This window comes from Fundulus heteroclitus, unplaced genomic scaffold, assembly GCF_011125445.2.
Source record: "Fundulus heteroclitus isolate FHET01 unplaced genomic scaffold, MU-UCD_Fhet_4.1 scaffold_195, whole genome shotgun sequence".
NCBI classification, from domain to species: Eukaryota; Metazoa; Chordata; class Actinopteri; order Cyprinodontiformes; family Fundulidae; genus Fundulus; species Fundulus heteroclitus.
In genome coordinates, this window is record NW_023396607.1 from 133,291 (window position 1) to 151,803 (window position 18,513).

At 38.5% G+C, this 18,513-nt stretch overlaps 1 protein-coding gene across 1 annotated transcript; it reads right to left on the reverse strand.

The window, feature by feature from the left end:
* Window positions 1-10,437: 10,437 nt before the first annotated feature.
* On the reverse strand, window positions 10,438-12,309 carry LOC118558999 (ladderlectin-like). The gene is made up of 6 exons (XM_036129652.1): window positions 12,267-12,309; window positions 12,088-12,180; window positions 11,975-12,004; window positions 10,926-11,026; window positions 10,672-10,806; window positions 10,438-10,587 (listed from the first exon to the last, which is right to left on the reverse strand). The coding sequence occupies exons 2-6, from the start codon at window positions 12,146-12,148 to the stop codon at window positions 10,453-10,455; spliced, it is 462 nt and encodes a 153-aa protein (XP_035985545.1). The 5' UTR covers window positions 12,149-12,180; window positions 12,267-12,309; the 3' UTR covers window positions 10,438-10,452.
* Window positions 12,310-18,513: the final 6,204 nt, after the last annotated feature.

An 18,513-nucleotide genomic window follows, 5' to 3' on the forward strand; every position in this document is an offset into this window, starting at 1 on the left:
GTCAGTCTGCCCCATGGCAGCTGCAGCTATTAACAAAGCTCACCACCGTCAGGGTGTGAATGACTGATTGTAGTTTAAAGTGCTTTGGGGTTGTCCGATTTGTAAAAAAAGCAATATGCAAGTACGAGATATTTACCATTTTAAAATTGTTTTTATCATGCATCACAGCAGCTGGAATTAGACGTTAGTTTATTTTTCTCCAGAACTAGTGATGTTTACATGAGGTTGACATCATTTTAGCTGAGTAATTAAGTGAAGAGGGAGCTCTATATATTGCTGCCAAAAGTGTGAATGCCAAGATAAAGTTTTGGTTCAGTCCATCATTCTTTCTCCCCTGCAGATGTATAAGAAACCTTAATGTTACCAAAGAGCAGAGTTTAGTGATAGGTGGGAGTCCACTTTGTTTTGATTTCACTTTTGAAAGTTTTACTACAGATTTTTGCTTTGTGCACATACTTTTGCTTGTTTTACTTTGTAATAATTCCCTCTTTAATGTTTTTCTGTTCATGTGCAGCACTTTGATTTGTCTTGTTATTGAAAGATGCCATATAAATAAACTAGCCTTGCCTTATAACTATTTATTTTAATTCACTTTAATTTTGGAACATAAGACTCTTAGTTACAGGTCTTTATTGATCTCACATTGGAAAAATTCACTTGTCACATTGGCTCAATAGTCAGTCAATAGTCAGGAGTAGGAAAGGGTGCATCAGTTATTTACAGTGTATCTTCCTATTTACAGTGGATCAAAAAGAAAATGAGAAAAAAAAATAAAAATACAAAAGAAATCGCATACATATATACCTATACACACACACATATATATATATATATATATATATATATATAATAGTGTTGAAAACTAGATGATACTATAGATCACTATATATATAGAACGATAAACATTAGGATATGATATATATATATATATGATGATATAGATTATATATATTATATATTTATAAGATATATTATATAGATATATACATATACCACATATATATAAATTATATATATATAATAAATATTATGCTATTATATATATATATATATATATTATATATATATATATATATATATGCCCACATACACATATGGCACAAGTGATTCTGCTTTATTTTCATTTCTGAAGGGCTCCTGAAAAATATCATGTTTTGCTAGGCTTCAAAGCTATTTCACTTCTCCACAGAGAAAGTTGGGATGCCCGTCACCTTAGAAATGTAGAGTTACCCATCACTGCTATCTGAATTTATTCAGATTTTGCTTCAACATCTGCTCTAAAAAAGATACAGCAGCAAATTACTTTTTGTAAATTGTTTATATGTTAAAGGGGTGCATAGACTACAAATACTGCCGATCCAACAGTCCCATCTTATCTGTAAGTTATTATTATTATTATTATTTAGAGGAAGAAAGGTGTCATAACACAAAGGAAAACATTAAAATCTAGCTTAAAGATGTCCATTGCTTGAGTCAGTTTCTTCTGTTACATATCGACACATCCTTCATTGACTGTAAAACATTGGAGATCTTCAAACTGAAAGTTTGTTTCTCAGGCAGTGTTTGGGAGTTTTGGTCTAAAATGATCTAGTTCACAGGTGAGACACATATTTTTTAGAAAGATGAAAAGGTGGGTCTTCAGTCTTGTCATTTTTGCAGCCTTTATGAGTCTGAACCCTTACCAACTGGTCTGTATACAACCACAGTAGAGTATACAGAGGAGTGCGCCATCTTGAGATCACCTGAAAAATATCAGTCATTGGTTAGAAAAATGCTTAATTTATTGATTAGCAGCACAAGGTGATTTAAATAGAACATATTAATCATGATAACACTATTTTTTTTGCATACTCTGTCATTTAATTTTACTAAATAAGTTTTGCTTGTTTTCAATCTTGATTTGTATTAAACTTAATTACGGCTTATAATAAAAAGTAGAATTTCTATGGGCTTAACATGGACAGTTTTCATATTTCACTACATCAACAACTAACAAGGTAAAAGTAAGTAATGTCTTACCATGGTGGTTTCTCCACAGACAGAAAATCATCACTAAGAAAAGTGAGACGCTGGTGACCATCATGGAAAGCACAACGTCTCCATCGAGAGGACGAGGCAACTGTGGATTTCCTGCTTGTGAACAGAAAAAAACAGTTTAGAGACAACTTAGTTCAGTAAGACAGCAATGAATAATGGTAGATTCTGTTAAATTTCTAAGTAAAAATTGAAAATACAAAACTTTTTGTATAATAATCTTTGAATAAGAGAAACTTCTTCATGAAACATGAAAAAAAGTCCAATTGCCTTTTGATATGCTAATATTAAACAGCCTCCAGACAACACCTGGAACACTTATTCTGTCCAGAATGTCAGGTGGAGGATTGAGCTTTTAAGATTCAATGTTGAAAAGAAAAAAACTAAATTTCAACATGCCATTCTAATAAAATGGTCTTTGTGCACCACACACAACTCTGTGCTTGGCTCTGCTGCTGCAAGTGAATGGAGCCATGTTCTCTGATGCAAACCCAGTTATGTAATGACGAAGCAGTTTGAACAAACGTGATCATTCTCCTATTAGACACAGTGTTCAAACAATCACATAGCCTGCAATACAATGGGAGAACCTGTGGTAAGAAAATCAAACAATAACTGACTTCCCAGACTTATTGATTAAGGAAACGGTGAGAAACATTATTGAGAAACAGAGCAGAGATCATACAGATGAAAGTAATCACACCCAAGGGTCCCGCTGCAGCCTTTGTCTTCTCTTGCTCTCACCTCTTAATAATACCTGACAGCAGCCTTGCCGTGATACAAAACAAAGAGTCATATCCTAGACATTCATTATCTGCGCAGTAAAATGCAAACATTGGCCAATTGCAATCAGAGGACAGGAGAGCTGATGTGCAGTTCTCGTGTCTCCAGTGCTCTCATGTTTGAAATGGCGTCAGGTCATAGTGACTTTAGGATAATAACCCAATAACAGAACCATAAAGTGCAATTCTCTGTTATTAACAGCTATCTGAAATAAAGATGGGATTACAACTCTTTTTTCACTTTTTAACAATTCCATTTCCATGACTAGATGGCTGGGAATGAGATGAAACACACAGGATCTGAAGCTTGTGCCCCTTGTGTGCTCCCTGTACAGGGGATGTTTCTGTCAGGGAGAGCTGGTTTGACACGACACCTACAACACCTGCAGACTACCAACACCTGAGTCCATGTGAGCCTCTTACTGAAACACACCCCCTCTGCCCCCTCTCCTGCGATATCTCAGGTCTCCACTAAGTGTGGACCGTGCAGACTGAGAGGAAGTTATTTTGCAATCTCCCTTTCCTCTCCTCTTTGTCTTTCACCTTCTTCCCTTTTAACATTGATCTCATCTGTTTATCTCCGTTTGTCCTCTTCGATGCTACCTCTGATCAAAACAAGCAGGTGATTGTGGTGAAGTTTCTTGCCCAATGACAAAACAACTGAGCAGGAAATCAAACCGGCAACCCACCAATTGCAGGTTAAACTGTGATGAATGCTTAGATAGAACCCAGTATTTAACCAGACATGGAACCAATGTTAACAGGGTTTATTCACAGAGGGGTAATCGAGCATCAACTTCCCTGTGACATCATCCGGGGAAGACAGATCATCCGCTATTACCATCTAATGTAGAACAGATTACTGGATCAACGTGAGCTGCTGTGCTTTCTGTATCTCTGCTCTGTCTTCTCTAATCCCCAGTGGGTCGAGGCAGATGGCCGTTCATACTGAGCCTCATTCTGCTGGAGGTTTTTCCTTCTCGTTAATGGGTGGTTTTTCTTTCCACTGTCGCTTCATGCTTGCTCAGTATGGGGGATTGCTGCAAAGCAAACATGTCATCTCAATGCCTTCAGATGACATATTTTATGAATTGGCGCTATATAAATAAAATTTAATTAAATTTAATTTTATTGATTTGCCTCTGACCTAGAATGCCCCTAGGAGGATGGGTCTCCATGTCCTTAAAAACAGCAGTGCATCAACTACTGGTTGCTCAGTGCAAGCCACCATAACTGACAAAAACTCCTGGATAAGTGTCCAAACGTCTTCAGAAAGAACTGAGTGAAAGTCTTGTTGCCTCTGATTTAAGCCAATTTACAATCAAGTATAAATATGACTTATATCTGTTGGTTTTATATATATTTATCTGTTTATATATTTTGATGCACAGACAAAAAAAATTAACCATTCATAAAGAAATGTATATTAACCTTTTCCTTGTCCGCCAACCGTCAGCCAGCTTTCTGGAGAGTCCCCGGCTCCTGAAATGCTGCACTTGTAGAAACCTTCATCAGACTTGGAGACTTTCTGAAGGGTCAGGATGTTTTCAGCACTTAATAATAAGTGTTGGCCATCTTTGAAGAAGTCCGTTATTTTTGTCTGCTTCTTGTTCTCGTTAACACAACGAAGAGTCACATCAGATCCTTCCTCTACTGGTCCAGCAGCAAATTCAAGGATCACAGAACCAGCTGAGAAATTTGATCATAATTGTAAAGCATTTTACCAACACTTTCTGCTGATAAATAGGATTTTATGATTAATAATTGGGATATGTTTAAGATATAATATTCTATTTAATTTTTTAAATTTTCTAAAAATCTTTGTGTATTCTGACCTGTAACAGAAATGTTAAGAGCTTGGCTTCGTTCTCCCTCATCATTTTCACACCAGTATTCTCCACTGTGTCTTTCAAAGGTATAATTAATCCTGCAGGATGGAGCTGGGATGCTGCAGTCCTCTGATTTATTTGTTGAACTCATTTCATGAAGTTTTATCACCACTTTCCATGCATTCATGTCTTCGTCCCCCACACAGCTTATGAAGAAAGACTCGTACTCAAAGAACTGAAGTTTGTCAGGAGAGATAATTGGAAAATCTGAGATGGTAGAAGATAATATGAATACATTAATGAAGTACAATACAGACAGCAATCTGCATATTTAAAAACAACAGTAAGGCAATCCTTTTTTATCAGCAGCTTGTGAGGCAGTTTGAATTAATTTATTTCTAAACGATTACAGCTTTGAGCTGGATTTTCTCCACAGCAAAATGAAATACTTCCAGCTATTCATGTAGAGTAATTTAATACTGTTAAGAAAATAAAAACATTTTTAAAAAAATCCAACCCACCAGGCTTCTGAAAAGTGCAACTCTGGCCAGGTAATGTTGACAGCAAGAGAAACTCGATCATCACTGCAGAATCATGATTATCGCTGTGAATCCAAACACATAATGCACAAATATGACAAAAAGATCAAACTTACATATTTGGATGCAGAGAGCTTTGACCTCCATGACTGATGCTAAATACTGACTGACAGGTACTCAGTCTCACCAGGGCCAACGCAGCTCTGAACTTCCTCTTCCTGTCTGGGTTATCACTGATGTTGACAAAGCAGGAGGCAGACATGTACTGACTTCAATATAATGTTAGAGAGATAACTTCTGTTTTACAAGTAATCGTCTTTTAATTCAAAGACATATAGTTGAAGTCTTGGTGCTGTTCCTGAGGTGGAAAAGTCTGTGCTAATAATGATGTGAACTGTTTTCCTCTGTTCTTCAATTCTCAAAATTGCTCCTCCCTGTCCTCTATAGTCTTTTTAGCTGTATGGTGATTCAGTCAGATGGATTTTGCACTTTGGAAAACAAGTCCCAAAAGGCATTGCATTGTAATGCACAAGAATCTGGAGACCCGACAATTCATCTGACACAGAAATGCGTTTAAAAGATTTATTGAATGAACTGGTGTTGCTGGAACATGAACTGACTGGACCCCACTCAGGAACTACTGTGGGGGAGAGAACAAGGGCAGTGGCCGAGAGCACCTCAGTGTAAAGATGTGAGCACTGAATAAAAGTCTCTGGGGTTTCCAGAAGCTAGGAGGTTGCACTGATTCTGGCTTGAGTCGTCAATGAGAGGCACACTGTCAGGATTTGTTTACTGATGGACTCAGAATCACACACACTGGACTAAAGTTGAGAGTCTTTATTGTAGGGATGATGAGCGGTGGAAGATGTAACCGGAGACACAGAACTGCAGAGGGTCGGGAGTGCAGGTGATGGCAGGAGCTGACGGCCCGGAACGAGAGTCCATAATAACCGGGTGGCCTGGATAGCTCAGTGCTGCTCGGCTAGCAGACCCTGTAGCAACACCAGGACACAGAGCAGAACTTCTCCAGGGCGGCTAGTCAGGTTAGCAGATCTCTGGAGACACCAGGACACAGATCAGAACTTCTCCAGGGTGGCTAGTCAGCTTAGCAGATCTCTGGAGACACCAGGACACAGAGCAGAACCTCTCCAGGAACAAACAGTAGAGAAAAGAGTCTTTAGAGAGACTGGCAGGACTAACCTTAAACAAGAGAGCAAAAACAAATCTTCCAAGGCAAACCGGGGACTGCCATGGAGAGATGGATAACAGAAGACAGCCCAGTGCTGAACTGAAGGCAGAGGGAGGTTTAAATAGAGCACTTAACAGGTGGAACAAGGGTCTGGCTAATTAACTGGTAAATTGTTATCAGGTGTGACTGACTGCTGAGGAGGTGAAATGAAGATGACAGAAAATAACTGATGAAAATGAAAACTAACAATAAATAAAGTCAAACCAAACCCAAATGAGATGAAAAAAATTAAAATAACAAAAAAACAAAGCCAAACCAAAAACTCAACCATGACACAAACAACAGAAAAAAAAACAAAAAAAAAAAACAATAAAAAAACAGCGGCAGAGACAGGGAGACTTGGTTGAGAGATAGTTCAGGGTTTTCAATGTCCAGAATCAGAAGACACAGGATAATCTGGCAGGAGAAAGAGAGGGAGGCAAAATCCACTGGAACGAGACAAGTCAATAAAATTCACGCAGTCAAGGAACTCTGGATGGTTTACACACACAATGGCTCTCAAGAATCTGGCAGCTAACCACTGGGAGAGCAGGTATAAATAGTGGTTATAACAGAAATAAAATGAACATCCAGAGAACATCACTATGTAATGCTGTTTATCTGAATTAACACAATATTTCGATTAACAAATCCTCTCTACTAGGCTAGTGAAACTTAACTAAACTACTAAGCAAAATGAAGATAAAAAGAAGCTAAGCTAAGGAACTATTTACGCGCAAAAACAAACAAAAGACAAAACAAAAGTGGTCGATCATAATCAAACTAATTTGGTGAATCCTTGTTCACTGCAGATCTGATAAAAGAAAACATGGAGTACAGTTAAAAACATTTGGCATGTATTTCAATCCATACACAATGCAAAGCCCAAGTTAATCAGAACATTATTTGATGAAATAGTATTTGTTTAAGTTAAAGAACCAAAGTTCACCTTAAAGAATGTGAATTGTGGTTAGATTAACTTAACTAATTCAGAACAACATTTGACATGTGTTTCAATCCATTCACAATGCAAAGCACAAGTTAACCAGAACATTATTTTGAGAAAATAACATTCTGGTTACTGATTTGCCCAGTAAAATCATTTAACCCATTACGACCGAGTTTGTTAATTCGATTCTCCCTCCGGGCGTCTGGGGTCGCTGTAGCAAATCGGTGGCTAAGAGGATACAATATAAAGTTATCAAAATTGCCTTTACCAACATTAATATTGGATAGTAATGCGGGGATAAGGCTCATAACACCATCGAAGGATGGCGGAGCCGAACGATTAAGCTTTGTGCTTTAAACAAACTCCTTTTGAAATGTCCGGGACCGGATGTTAGCGAGGCTAATAGCATTAAGGCTAGCGTGAGCTACCTGTTAGCCCTTTTGTTCTAAACACCATGTGTCCAACGGTTTACAAGACATTTCCCAATAAACCTTTTACTTCACCCTCAGCTCCCTGTCCAAACCTGTCCTTTATCTCGTGTCAGTTCTGTCCAGTTTGGCCATTCACGGAAGGAGCGTTGAAGGAGGGAAGTTGTTGGCTTGTTGTTGGTGGGCTAGCGTTAGCTCTGCAGCAGCATGTGGGCTAACCACAGTGTGTGGAGGGAATGGAGGTCTGAAGGTCCTCCAGGCAGCCTCTGACCCGGTTGCAGTCCGATTTGAGCAGGGTTTTTTCTCAGTGGGTCATTCTGCTGGCTTTTCAGTGGAATCTGGGGTTCTCTTCCCTGTACAGGCTGAGGAGAAATACAACAAAACTGTTTTTGCATGCAGGATCCTTCTTCCTGCATCTGATTATGAGGTTAAGACAGCAAACTTAACTCTGATCTGCCTGGACATGTTCTCCGGGCGACGAGAGGCTCTCTCCAGATGCTGGATGTGCGTGGGTCAGGCCTGACCAGGGCCTCATGGTCCAGGCCTTCTCCTTTGTCTCAGCAGTAAGGAAGGTCCAGGGAGGTGAGTTCCACAGAACGGCTGCTCTGGGGAATATGTAGCTTTTGGGTCTTCCGTCATATGGCTGCTGAGGAAGGAGACCCCCGCCCCAACTTCTCCTTGGGAGCCCCAGAGGAGTGTGTCTCAGGAGCTTGGAGTCAGTGAGAGGTCGCAGGAGAGAAGAGAGAGTCTGTGTCTGTGGGAGGAAGGTTTTATAGCAAGAGAGAACCACTGCTGGGAAGAAGGGCCGTCCAAGCTGTGAGGGTCTGATGTTGCATCCAGAGTGGAATTCCTTTGTGTCCCCCTCCATACTACATGTTCAGAATTCAATCTGAGATCAATTATTCATCATGGCGTAATTATAGCATAACAAGTCAAACTACACTGGACCGCAGCAAATCAGAATTGAAAAGTTGCATGGATGACTGTCCTCTGCAGTGGTGGTCAAAAAGACAAGACTCATACCCTATACTAGCACTTATTGCCTGCAAATGTCCCTCAGCCCACGGTACCCTGTTAGACACTGTTCTCCCTCTCAGACCACATCATTCAGGAAAAGAGAGCTCCTCTGTCTTCTGTTAAGACTGGTGTGCCTTAGTAGTTGCTCAATTTTGTTTCCAAGCTATAGCTGAAATGCTCTGCAAGTTTCTAAATTGCAGTTCACACTAAACCAGACTGATTTTCAAACTGATTTTAGTTTTTTTGTTTTTTCAGTCACAAAAGGAAATACGGTAACACACTTTGGTTATCATGATGTGCTTTTTATGCAAAAGTAAATAGCAATTATAAAGTGCCTTTTGTTAAATTGGTGACTAAATTAAATACTTAAATTATCTCTTTTATAAGCTGTCTGAAAATCTGATTAATTGCGATTGATTTTATAACAGATTTGCAATTAATTAATTATTTTGTATTAATCGATTAGAAGCCCTATAAAAAATATTATTCAATAGAGCATGCTGTATGAACACTTGGAAATATTGGAAAATGTTTTTTGATTATTTCTGCCAGTTCGTTTGATCACTCTGTCACTAAAATATTATATCAGAAACATAGATGTCTTTTCAAATAATTGTATGCCTTGTATGTTATCTATTTTAGATTATTATCATAATAATCACCAAATGCTAAAGCCAGATGGAATCTGGCATTATATTTGCATTCTCAACAAATGTAAATTATTTGGTGGAAATGTGAGATGCAAGAAATGTTTTAAGAAAAAACACAAAATAAAATCAAAGTAGCAACAATAAGATCATGTTTATACTGGTAACATAGTAAAGATTAACCTAACATAAGTCACTGAGAGAGCCGATAGACGTAGGTCAAGTCAGCGTTGTTTACCCATGTAAGTGAAAAATATGACTCATAAAACGTAAATGTTTCAAACACAGCCATATTAAACATATTTGAATCAAATGGAGAGTGAAAGAGAATGGTGTTGTTAGACTGAACTTTGGTTTTAAGTGCAAAGGTGAAAAAAGAAACAAAAGGTAAAACATTAAAAAAATCCAAGGCGGGGAACTAACCACACGCAGTCTTCTTTTTAATGCTTCAAAGGATTATTTTTGCAAGGCCAGAGAAAACAGGAACGTTTTTTGATTATATGATACTCTTTAATTAAAGAGAAAAAATCCACTTGCTGTTTATTTCTGGCCTAGTTGCATTAAAGAGAAATTGAAGCAAAGAAGCAGAAAGAGATTTTTGGATATCTATGATGATGGAAAAAGTCGGGTTAACATAAACACATAACAAGGATCCTCCACTAGATACTGTTTTAAGCATCTGGGTGAACGTCTGAATCATCGGACTTCCTTGGCGCAGACGGAAGGAAGACGGACAGAACATTTGTAGTCATCCCAGCATTTTTCATCTATCGGAGCAAAAGGAAAACAGTCAACATCACAGAAACAAAACCCTGAAGAGGTCTACACGGTATCATAATTATGGTAAAAGTTGATATAGTGAAATGTCTTATCCCTAAAATAGTCTGTAAAAGATCCTGCCGTTAGTCCAGTAAATATGTCTATGGTAGCTACAAAGAATAACTGCAGAGTAAAGCAACTTATCACCTAAGAGTCCTTTTGTCAACTATAAAAACACACTCATATTGGATGATCTCTTTCACCTGAATAGTTCATCTGCAAACAGTGCTGGTATCCTCCATAATTATTAGGCTCTCCAGGACACCAGTTTGTATAGTGCAGAGGGCTTCCATCGCTCCAAAACCAAACCCTTGTCTGAAAGAAAGATTTCAGTAGATGACATGGTTCATCCAATGTTTCACAAAATAATGAATACATAAATTGTACTGTTGAAAATACCTCCTGTGCGTTAGTGCCTCCAATCCATGTTCTTCCGGATCCGTAAGTTGCCATAGTTATCACAGACTGAACCTGACGGTACTCATTCATGTCATGAACTGATGCCAGGTTTGCTCCCATGGACAGACAGTTTTTCTACAGAAAAACACAGCATGATGTGGCAAATTAGTAGCTGGGTGTTGTTAATAAAGAACTATGAAACTTTGAAAAGAAAGATTAAAAGAAGATAAAAGGACAATGTTGTTTTAAATCACCTCAGCTCCAGCCCAAGTCATGCTCCTGGTAACATATTGGAAGCAGCGATTGTTGATCAGAGACCAGCCGATAGGACATGAAGGACTCATGGCCACAACAACTTTTGATGAGAAACAAATGGAGCGTCTCAGTTAAACATGTTGTAGCTGCCATTAGTTTAATATTATCTTTATTTAATATGACAGGTTATAAGACCAAGATAAGACAAAGTCAAATTTATCCAAAAAAAAGAAAATATATATATAACTGTGATGATTTGCTATGGTTGAATCCAATGTAAGCCAGACACAGAGCTGATGCTGAAAGGGGTTTTAATCAACAGAATCCAAGAGGCAAAAAGGCGGTCTTCAGGCAGGCAAACAGAACCAGGCTGGGACTAAACAAACTCAAAAACAGGAGGGCACAAAACAGTTCGGGCACAGAACGGAGTTTAAATGGAGGTGAGAACAGGTGAAATCATTGAAAGTTAATTGCAGGCAGGGTGGAGACTGAACAGGTGTGCTGAGTAGTAATTGGATCAGCTCCAGTGCCAGAAACATTACAATAACAGTATATTCATGAGATGTATATTTAAATATTAAATTCCTGGTTTGTCACAATCAATAATGAGACAATCTGATTTGTTTTGTTTAAAATGGTCTCTCAATTAAAGTAATAATGGTAATAGTAATATATCAGTAATAGTAATATCATCTTTACATTTAAACATACATTACAACGAAATTTGTTCTCTGCTTTTAACCCATCACCCTTGGGAGCAGTGGGCTGCCATGTGCCGCGCCCGGGGAGCAATCAAAGAGCAAAGAGCTTATAATAGAGGTAAAAGGTTGGCTAACACAAACACAAAAAATAACCCAATGAATAGTTTGCATGTAGTTTAAAAGGACCAGGAATACAGTTTAAGATAATTAATCTACTTCGTTATCTGAAGAAAAAGTATGTTTTAATGCTACAAGGAGACATACATGTCCTATTTATTATGGTTTAGCTAGGGTTCCTAACCGTCTTGCTGGGGAATAAAACAATGAGAAAAAACAGACCCGCTCACCTGGATCAGGGGAGCCATCATCTGGAATAGCTGTGGATATTAAAAACAGGAGTTAGTGAGACTCTGGGTGTCTTAGTTTCTACTACATAGCTGAATACTTAAGAAATGCTCACGGTCAGCTCTGGTCTGAGCCATCACAGAGAAAACCAGGACACACACAGCCAGCAGCTTCATGATGAGTTGATGAGATGATGCAGATTTGAAAACTGAAATAAAGGCAAAATAAAGCAAACATGTTAAGCATTCAATCTCATAATGTTGAAAAGGGTAAGCAGAAATGTTGTCAGCCAACCTGATGATGATGAAGGATCTGTTTACTGAATCAGCCAGCACCAGCTTGCCTTGACCACGGAATCACAGGCTACTTATAGAGCTTCTAAACATGGTATCATCCACAAAATGGGGAAATTAAGTAATTCTGCAGAATTTCCCTTCTTGACTAGAGCTGGTTCCAAGAATATTTCCTAATTCACCAAATGGACCAAAACCAACAAATCTTTTGTGTCTATCATGGTTATGAAACTTGTACTAAGAAGAGTTTTGGCAAGGGTTTTATAAAAAGAGGAACTAAGGGGGTGGCCTAGTGGTTAGAGCAGGGTGCTTGCGCTCTGAGAATGTTGCAAGTACCCGGTTCAATCCCCACAGCCTTCACTCTGGGTCCCTGAGCAAGACCCTTAACCCCGATTGCTCCCCAGGCGCCGCAAAGTGGCAGCCTGCTGCTCCCCAAGGGGATGGGTTAAGATGCAGAAGTGAATTTTTCCATTGTGAGATCAATTATTATCATTATTATTACAACTCATTCAATAGCACATTTTACAGAAGCCTTAACAAAACCTCAGTGGTTCAACTACAGCTGTTGCAAAATGCTGCTGCTTGTCTTTTAACTGGTACAGAAAACAAGAGCACGTTTCTCGAGTTTTAGCAACAAATCATTGGCTACCGGTTTGCTTACAAATTGATTTTAAAATTAAAACAGCACACACTCACACTTTTAATTTCAAAAGACCAAATAACCTCATGTATTTGGACTGTGAGAGGAAACCAGAGTCCGAACCCACAACAAAACCCACAACTAATGTTTTGTGTCTGTAATGGTTATGAAACTTGCACAAAGAAGGGTTTTGTCAAGGCTTTTATAAAAAGAGGAACTAAGGGGGTGAAAAGTATTCTGGCTGTCAGTCTGATATCAAACAGATGGTAACAGATGGAACATGTGGATGGTATCAGATGCTCTGGGATACTGAAAGCAGGTAGGTATGTATGTATATATATGTGTATATAGGTGTGTGTGTGTGTGTGTGTGTGTGTGTGTGTGTGTGTATAACCAGGAAGTACACATGACACCATCAGCCTACTCCGATTTCTTTTGTATTTTTTATATTCTTATGCTTTTCTCATTTTCTTTTTGATCCACAGTACATAATTGATGCACCCTTTCCTACTCCTGACTATTGACTGACTACTGAGCCAATGTGACAAGTGAATTTCTCCAATGTGAGATCAATAAACACTATCTTATCTTAAGCCTAAAGCGAGATACAAGAATGTTGCATATCACTTGTTTTCCCCTTTTTCCGACTGTTGAGATCATAACCTAACAACATATGTGTTTTTTAACGTTTATGTAAATTGTCCCTTTAAAGGGAATTTCAAGTCATAAAGAGCCCTTGTTTAAATTCTGCTCTGATGGGTGTACTCAGTGCCCCCCCCCCCAGCTCATTAAAACTTAAAATGAGGGCTAATAAATCAAGATTAAAAACCAATTCATTTAGAGTTGCCTTTGAATCCTAATGTTTTAGTTTGTAGTCCAATTTAGTTTATATCTTCCCCTGCTGCTACTTTACTCTGTAATGTTTTATTTTCTTATGTTCTGTTCATGTATCCATTCATCCATCCATCTTCTGATCCGCTTAATCCCTCATGGGGTCGCTGGTGCCTATCTCCAGCATTCACCGGGCGAGAGGCGGGGTACACCCTGGACAGATCGCCAGTCTGTCGCAGGGCAACACAGAGATTAACAGGACAAACAACCATTTGCACACACACTCACACCTAAGGACAATTTAGAGAAGCCAATCAACCTAACAGTTATGTTGTTGGGCTGTGGGAGGAAGCCGGAGTACCCGGAGAGAACCCACGCATGCACAGGGAGAACATGCAGACTCCATGCAGAAAGGAACAGGGTTAGATTTGAACCCAGAACCTTCTTGCTGCAAGGCAACAGTGCTGCACTGCGCCACTGTGCAGAATCTTAATGTTTTAGTTTGTAGTCCAGCTTAATTTATATCTTCCCCTGCTGCTACTTTACTCTGTAATGTTTTATTTTCTTATGTTCTGTTCATGTGCAACACTTTAAATTGTCTTGTTGTTGAAATGTTGTTATACATGAATTTGTCTTGACATTTACTCACTACTGTGAAGCGGGAGCCTGGTGGAGTTTGACTTTATATGATATCCATCCACTGGTTACCTTCTAGTGACCATTCTAAACCCTGCTGCTGTTTTCTCACTAATAAAGTGGTTTATATTCCAATCATTGGTCGCCATATGGACCTCCAAATAAGGACAAATCCCTTTGGGACGCACCCGCGTTGCCTGCTTGTTGTGTCAGAGGTAGCGCTGATGTATGGTAGCCCCGCCTCTGTCAGTCTGCCCCATGGCAGCTGCAGCTATTAACAAAGCTCACCACCGTCAGGGTGTGAATGACTGATTGTAGTTTAAAGTGCTTTGGGGTTGTCCGATTTGTAAAAAAAGCAATATGCAAGTACGAGATATTTACCATTTTAAAATTGTTTTTATCATGCATCACAGCAGCTGGAATTAGACGTTAGTTTATTTTTCTCCAGAACTAGTGATGTTTACATGAGGTTGACATCATTTTAGCTGAGTAATTAAGTGAATTGAAGAGGGAGCTCTATATATTGCTGCCAAAAGTGTGAATGCCAAGATAAAGTTTTGGTTCAGTCCATCATTCTTTCTCCCCTGCAGATGTATAAGAAACCTTAATGTTACCAAAGAGCAGAGTTTAGTGATAGGTGGGAGTCCACTTTGTTTTGATTTCACTTTTGAAAGTTTTACTACAGATTTTTGCTTTGTGCACATACTTTTGCTTGTTTTACTTTGTAATAATTCCCTCTTTAATGTTTTTCTGTTCATGTGCAGCACTTTGATTTGTCTTGTTATTGAAAGATGCCATATAGATAAACTAGCCTTGCCTTATAACTATTTATTTTAATTCACTTTAATTTTGGAACATAAGATTCTTAGTTACAGGAAAAAAAGAAACATACATCCAAAGGAAGAGGTGTCTCATTACTGTTTTAAGGTAAGATTATATAATAGGTAATCTTTTAAAATAAACGTCTCTGAAGCAGCTAATCTACTCTTTTATTCTTTAAGTTTATTGTTTCTTCTTTTCTGAAGGGCTCCTGAAAAATATCATGTTTTGCTAGGCTTCAAAGCTATTTCACTTCTCCACAGAGAAAGTTGGGATGCCCGTCACCTTAGAAATGTAGAGTTACCCATCACTGCTATCTGAATTTATTCAGATTTTGCTTCAACATCTGCTCTAAAAAAGATACAGCAGCAAATTACTTTTTGTAAATTGTTTACATGTTAAAGGGGTGCATAGACTACAAATACTGCCGATCCAACAGTCCCATCTCATCTGTAAGTTATTATTATTATTATTATTTAGTGGAAGAAAGGTGTCATAACACAAAGGAAAACATTAAAATCTAGCTTAAAGATGTCCATTGCTTGAGTCAGTTTCTTCTGTTACATATCGACACATCCTTTATTGACTGTAAAACATTGGAGATCTTCAAACTGAAAGTTTGTTTCTCAGGCAGTGTTTGGGAGTTTTGGTCTAAAATGATCTAGTTCACAGGTGAGACACATATTTTTTAGAAAGATGAAAAGGTGGGTCTTCAGTCTTGTAATTTTTGCAGCCTTTATGAGTCTGAACCCTTACCAACTGGTCTGTATACAACCACAGTAGAGTATACAGAGGAGTGCGCCATCTTGAGATCACCTGAAAAATATCAGTCATTGGTTAGAAAAATGCTTAATTTATTGATTAGCAGCACAAGGTGATTTAAATAGAACATATTAATCATGATAACACTATTTTTTTTTGCATACTCTGTCATTTAATTTTACTAAATAAGTTTTGCTTGTTTTCAGTCTTGATTTGTATTAAACTTAATTACGGCTTATAATAAAAAGTAGAATTTCTATGGGCTTAAAATGGACAGTTTTCATATTTCACTACATCAACAACTGACAAGGTAAAAGTAAGTAATGTCTTACCTTGGTGGTTTCTCCACAGACAGAAAATCATCACTAAGAAAAGTGAGACGCTGGTGACCATCATGGAAAGCACAACGCCTCCATCGAGAGGACGAGGCAACTGTGGATTTCCTGCTTGTGAACAGAAAAAAACAGTTTAGAGACAACTTAGTTCAGTAAGACAGCAATGAATAATGGTAGATTCTGTTAAATTTCTAAGTAAAAATTGAAAATACAAAACTTTTTGTATAATAATCTTTGAATAAGAGAAACTTCTTCGTGAAACATGAAAAAAAGTCCAATTGCCTTTTGATATGCTAATATTAAACAGCCTCCAGACAACACCTGGAACACTTATTCTGTCCAGAATGTGAGGTGGAGGATTGAGCTTTTAAGATTCAATGTTGAAAAGAAAAAAACAAAATTTCAACATGCCATTCTAATAAAATGGTCTTTGTGCACCACACACAACTCTGTGCTTTGCTCTGCTGCTGCAAGGCAATGGAGCCATGTTCTCTGATGCAAACCCAGTTATGTAATGACGAAGGAGTTTAAACAAACGTGATCATTCTCCTATTAGACAAACAGTGTTCAAACAATCGCATAGCCTGCAATACAATGGGAGAACCTGTGGTAAGAAAATCAAACAATAACTGACTTCCCAGACTTATTGATTAAGGAAACAGTGAGAAACATTATTGAGAAACAGAGCAGAGATCATACAGATGAAAGTAATCACACCCAAGGGTCCCACTGCAGCCTTTGTCTTCTCTTGCTCTCACCTCTTAATAATACCTGACAGCAGCCTTGCCGTGATACAAAACAAAGAGTCATATCCTAGACATTCATTATCTGCGCAGTAAAATGCAAACATTGGCCAATTGCAATCAGAGGACAGTAGAGCTGATGTGCAGTTCTCATGTCTCCAGTGCTCTCATGTTTGAAATGGCGTCAGGTCATAGTGACTTTAGGATAATAACCCAATAACAGAACCATAAAGTGCAATTCTCTGTTATTAACAGCTATCTGAAATAAAGATGGGATTACAACTCTTTTTTCACTTTTTAACAATTCCATTTCCATGACTAGATGGCTGGGAATGAGATGAAACACACAGGACCTGAAGCTTGTGCCCCTTGTGTGCTCCCTGTACAGGGGATGTTTCTGTCAGGGAGAGCTGGTTTGACACAACACCTACAACACCTGCAGACTACCAACACCTGAGTCCATGTGAGCCGCTTACTGAAACACACCCCCTCTGCCCCCTCACCTGCGATATCTCAGGTCTCCACTAAGTGTGGACCGTGCAGACTGAGAGGAAGTTATCTCCCTTTCCTCTCCTCTTTGTCTTTCACCTTCTTCCCTTTTAACATTGATCTCATCTGTTTATCTCCGTTTGTCCTCTTCGATGCTACCTCTGATCAAAACAAGCAGATGATTCTGGTGAAGTTTCTTGCCCAATGACAAAACAACTGAGCAGGAAATCAAACCGGCAACCCACCAATTGCAGGTTAAACTGTGATGAATGCTTAGATAGAACCCGGTATTTAACCAGACATGGAACCAATGTTAACAGGGTTTATTCACAGAGGGGTAATCGAGCATCAACTTCCCTGTGACATCATCCGGGGAAGACAGATCACCCGCTATTACCATCTAATGTAGAACAGACTACTGGATCAACGTGAGCTGCTGTGCTTTCTGTATCTCTGCTCTGTCTTCTCTAATCCCCAGTGGGTCGAGGCAGATGGCCGTTCATACTGAGCCTCGTTCTGCTGGAAGTTTTTCCTTCTCGTTAATGGGTGGTTTTTCTTTCCACTGTCGCTTCATGCTTGCTCAGTATGGGGGATTGCTGCAAAGCAAACATGTCATTTCAATGCCTTCAGATGACATATTTTATGAATTGGCGCTATATAAATAAAATTTAATTGAATTTAATTTTATTGATTTGCCTCTGACCTAGAATGCCCCTAGGAGGATGGGTCTCCATGTCCTTAAAAACAGCAGTGCATCAACTACTGGTTGCTCAGTGCAAGCCACCATAACTGACAAAAACTCCTGGATAGGTGTCCAAACGTCTTCAGAAAGAACTGAGTGAAAGTCTTGTTGCCTCTGATTTAAGCCTATTTACAATCAAGTATAAATATGACTTATATCTGTTGGTTTTATATATATTTATCTGTTTATATATTTTGATGCACAGACAAAAAAAATTAACCATTCATAAAGAAATGTATATTAACCTTTTC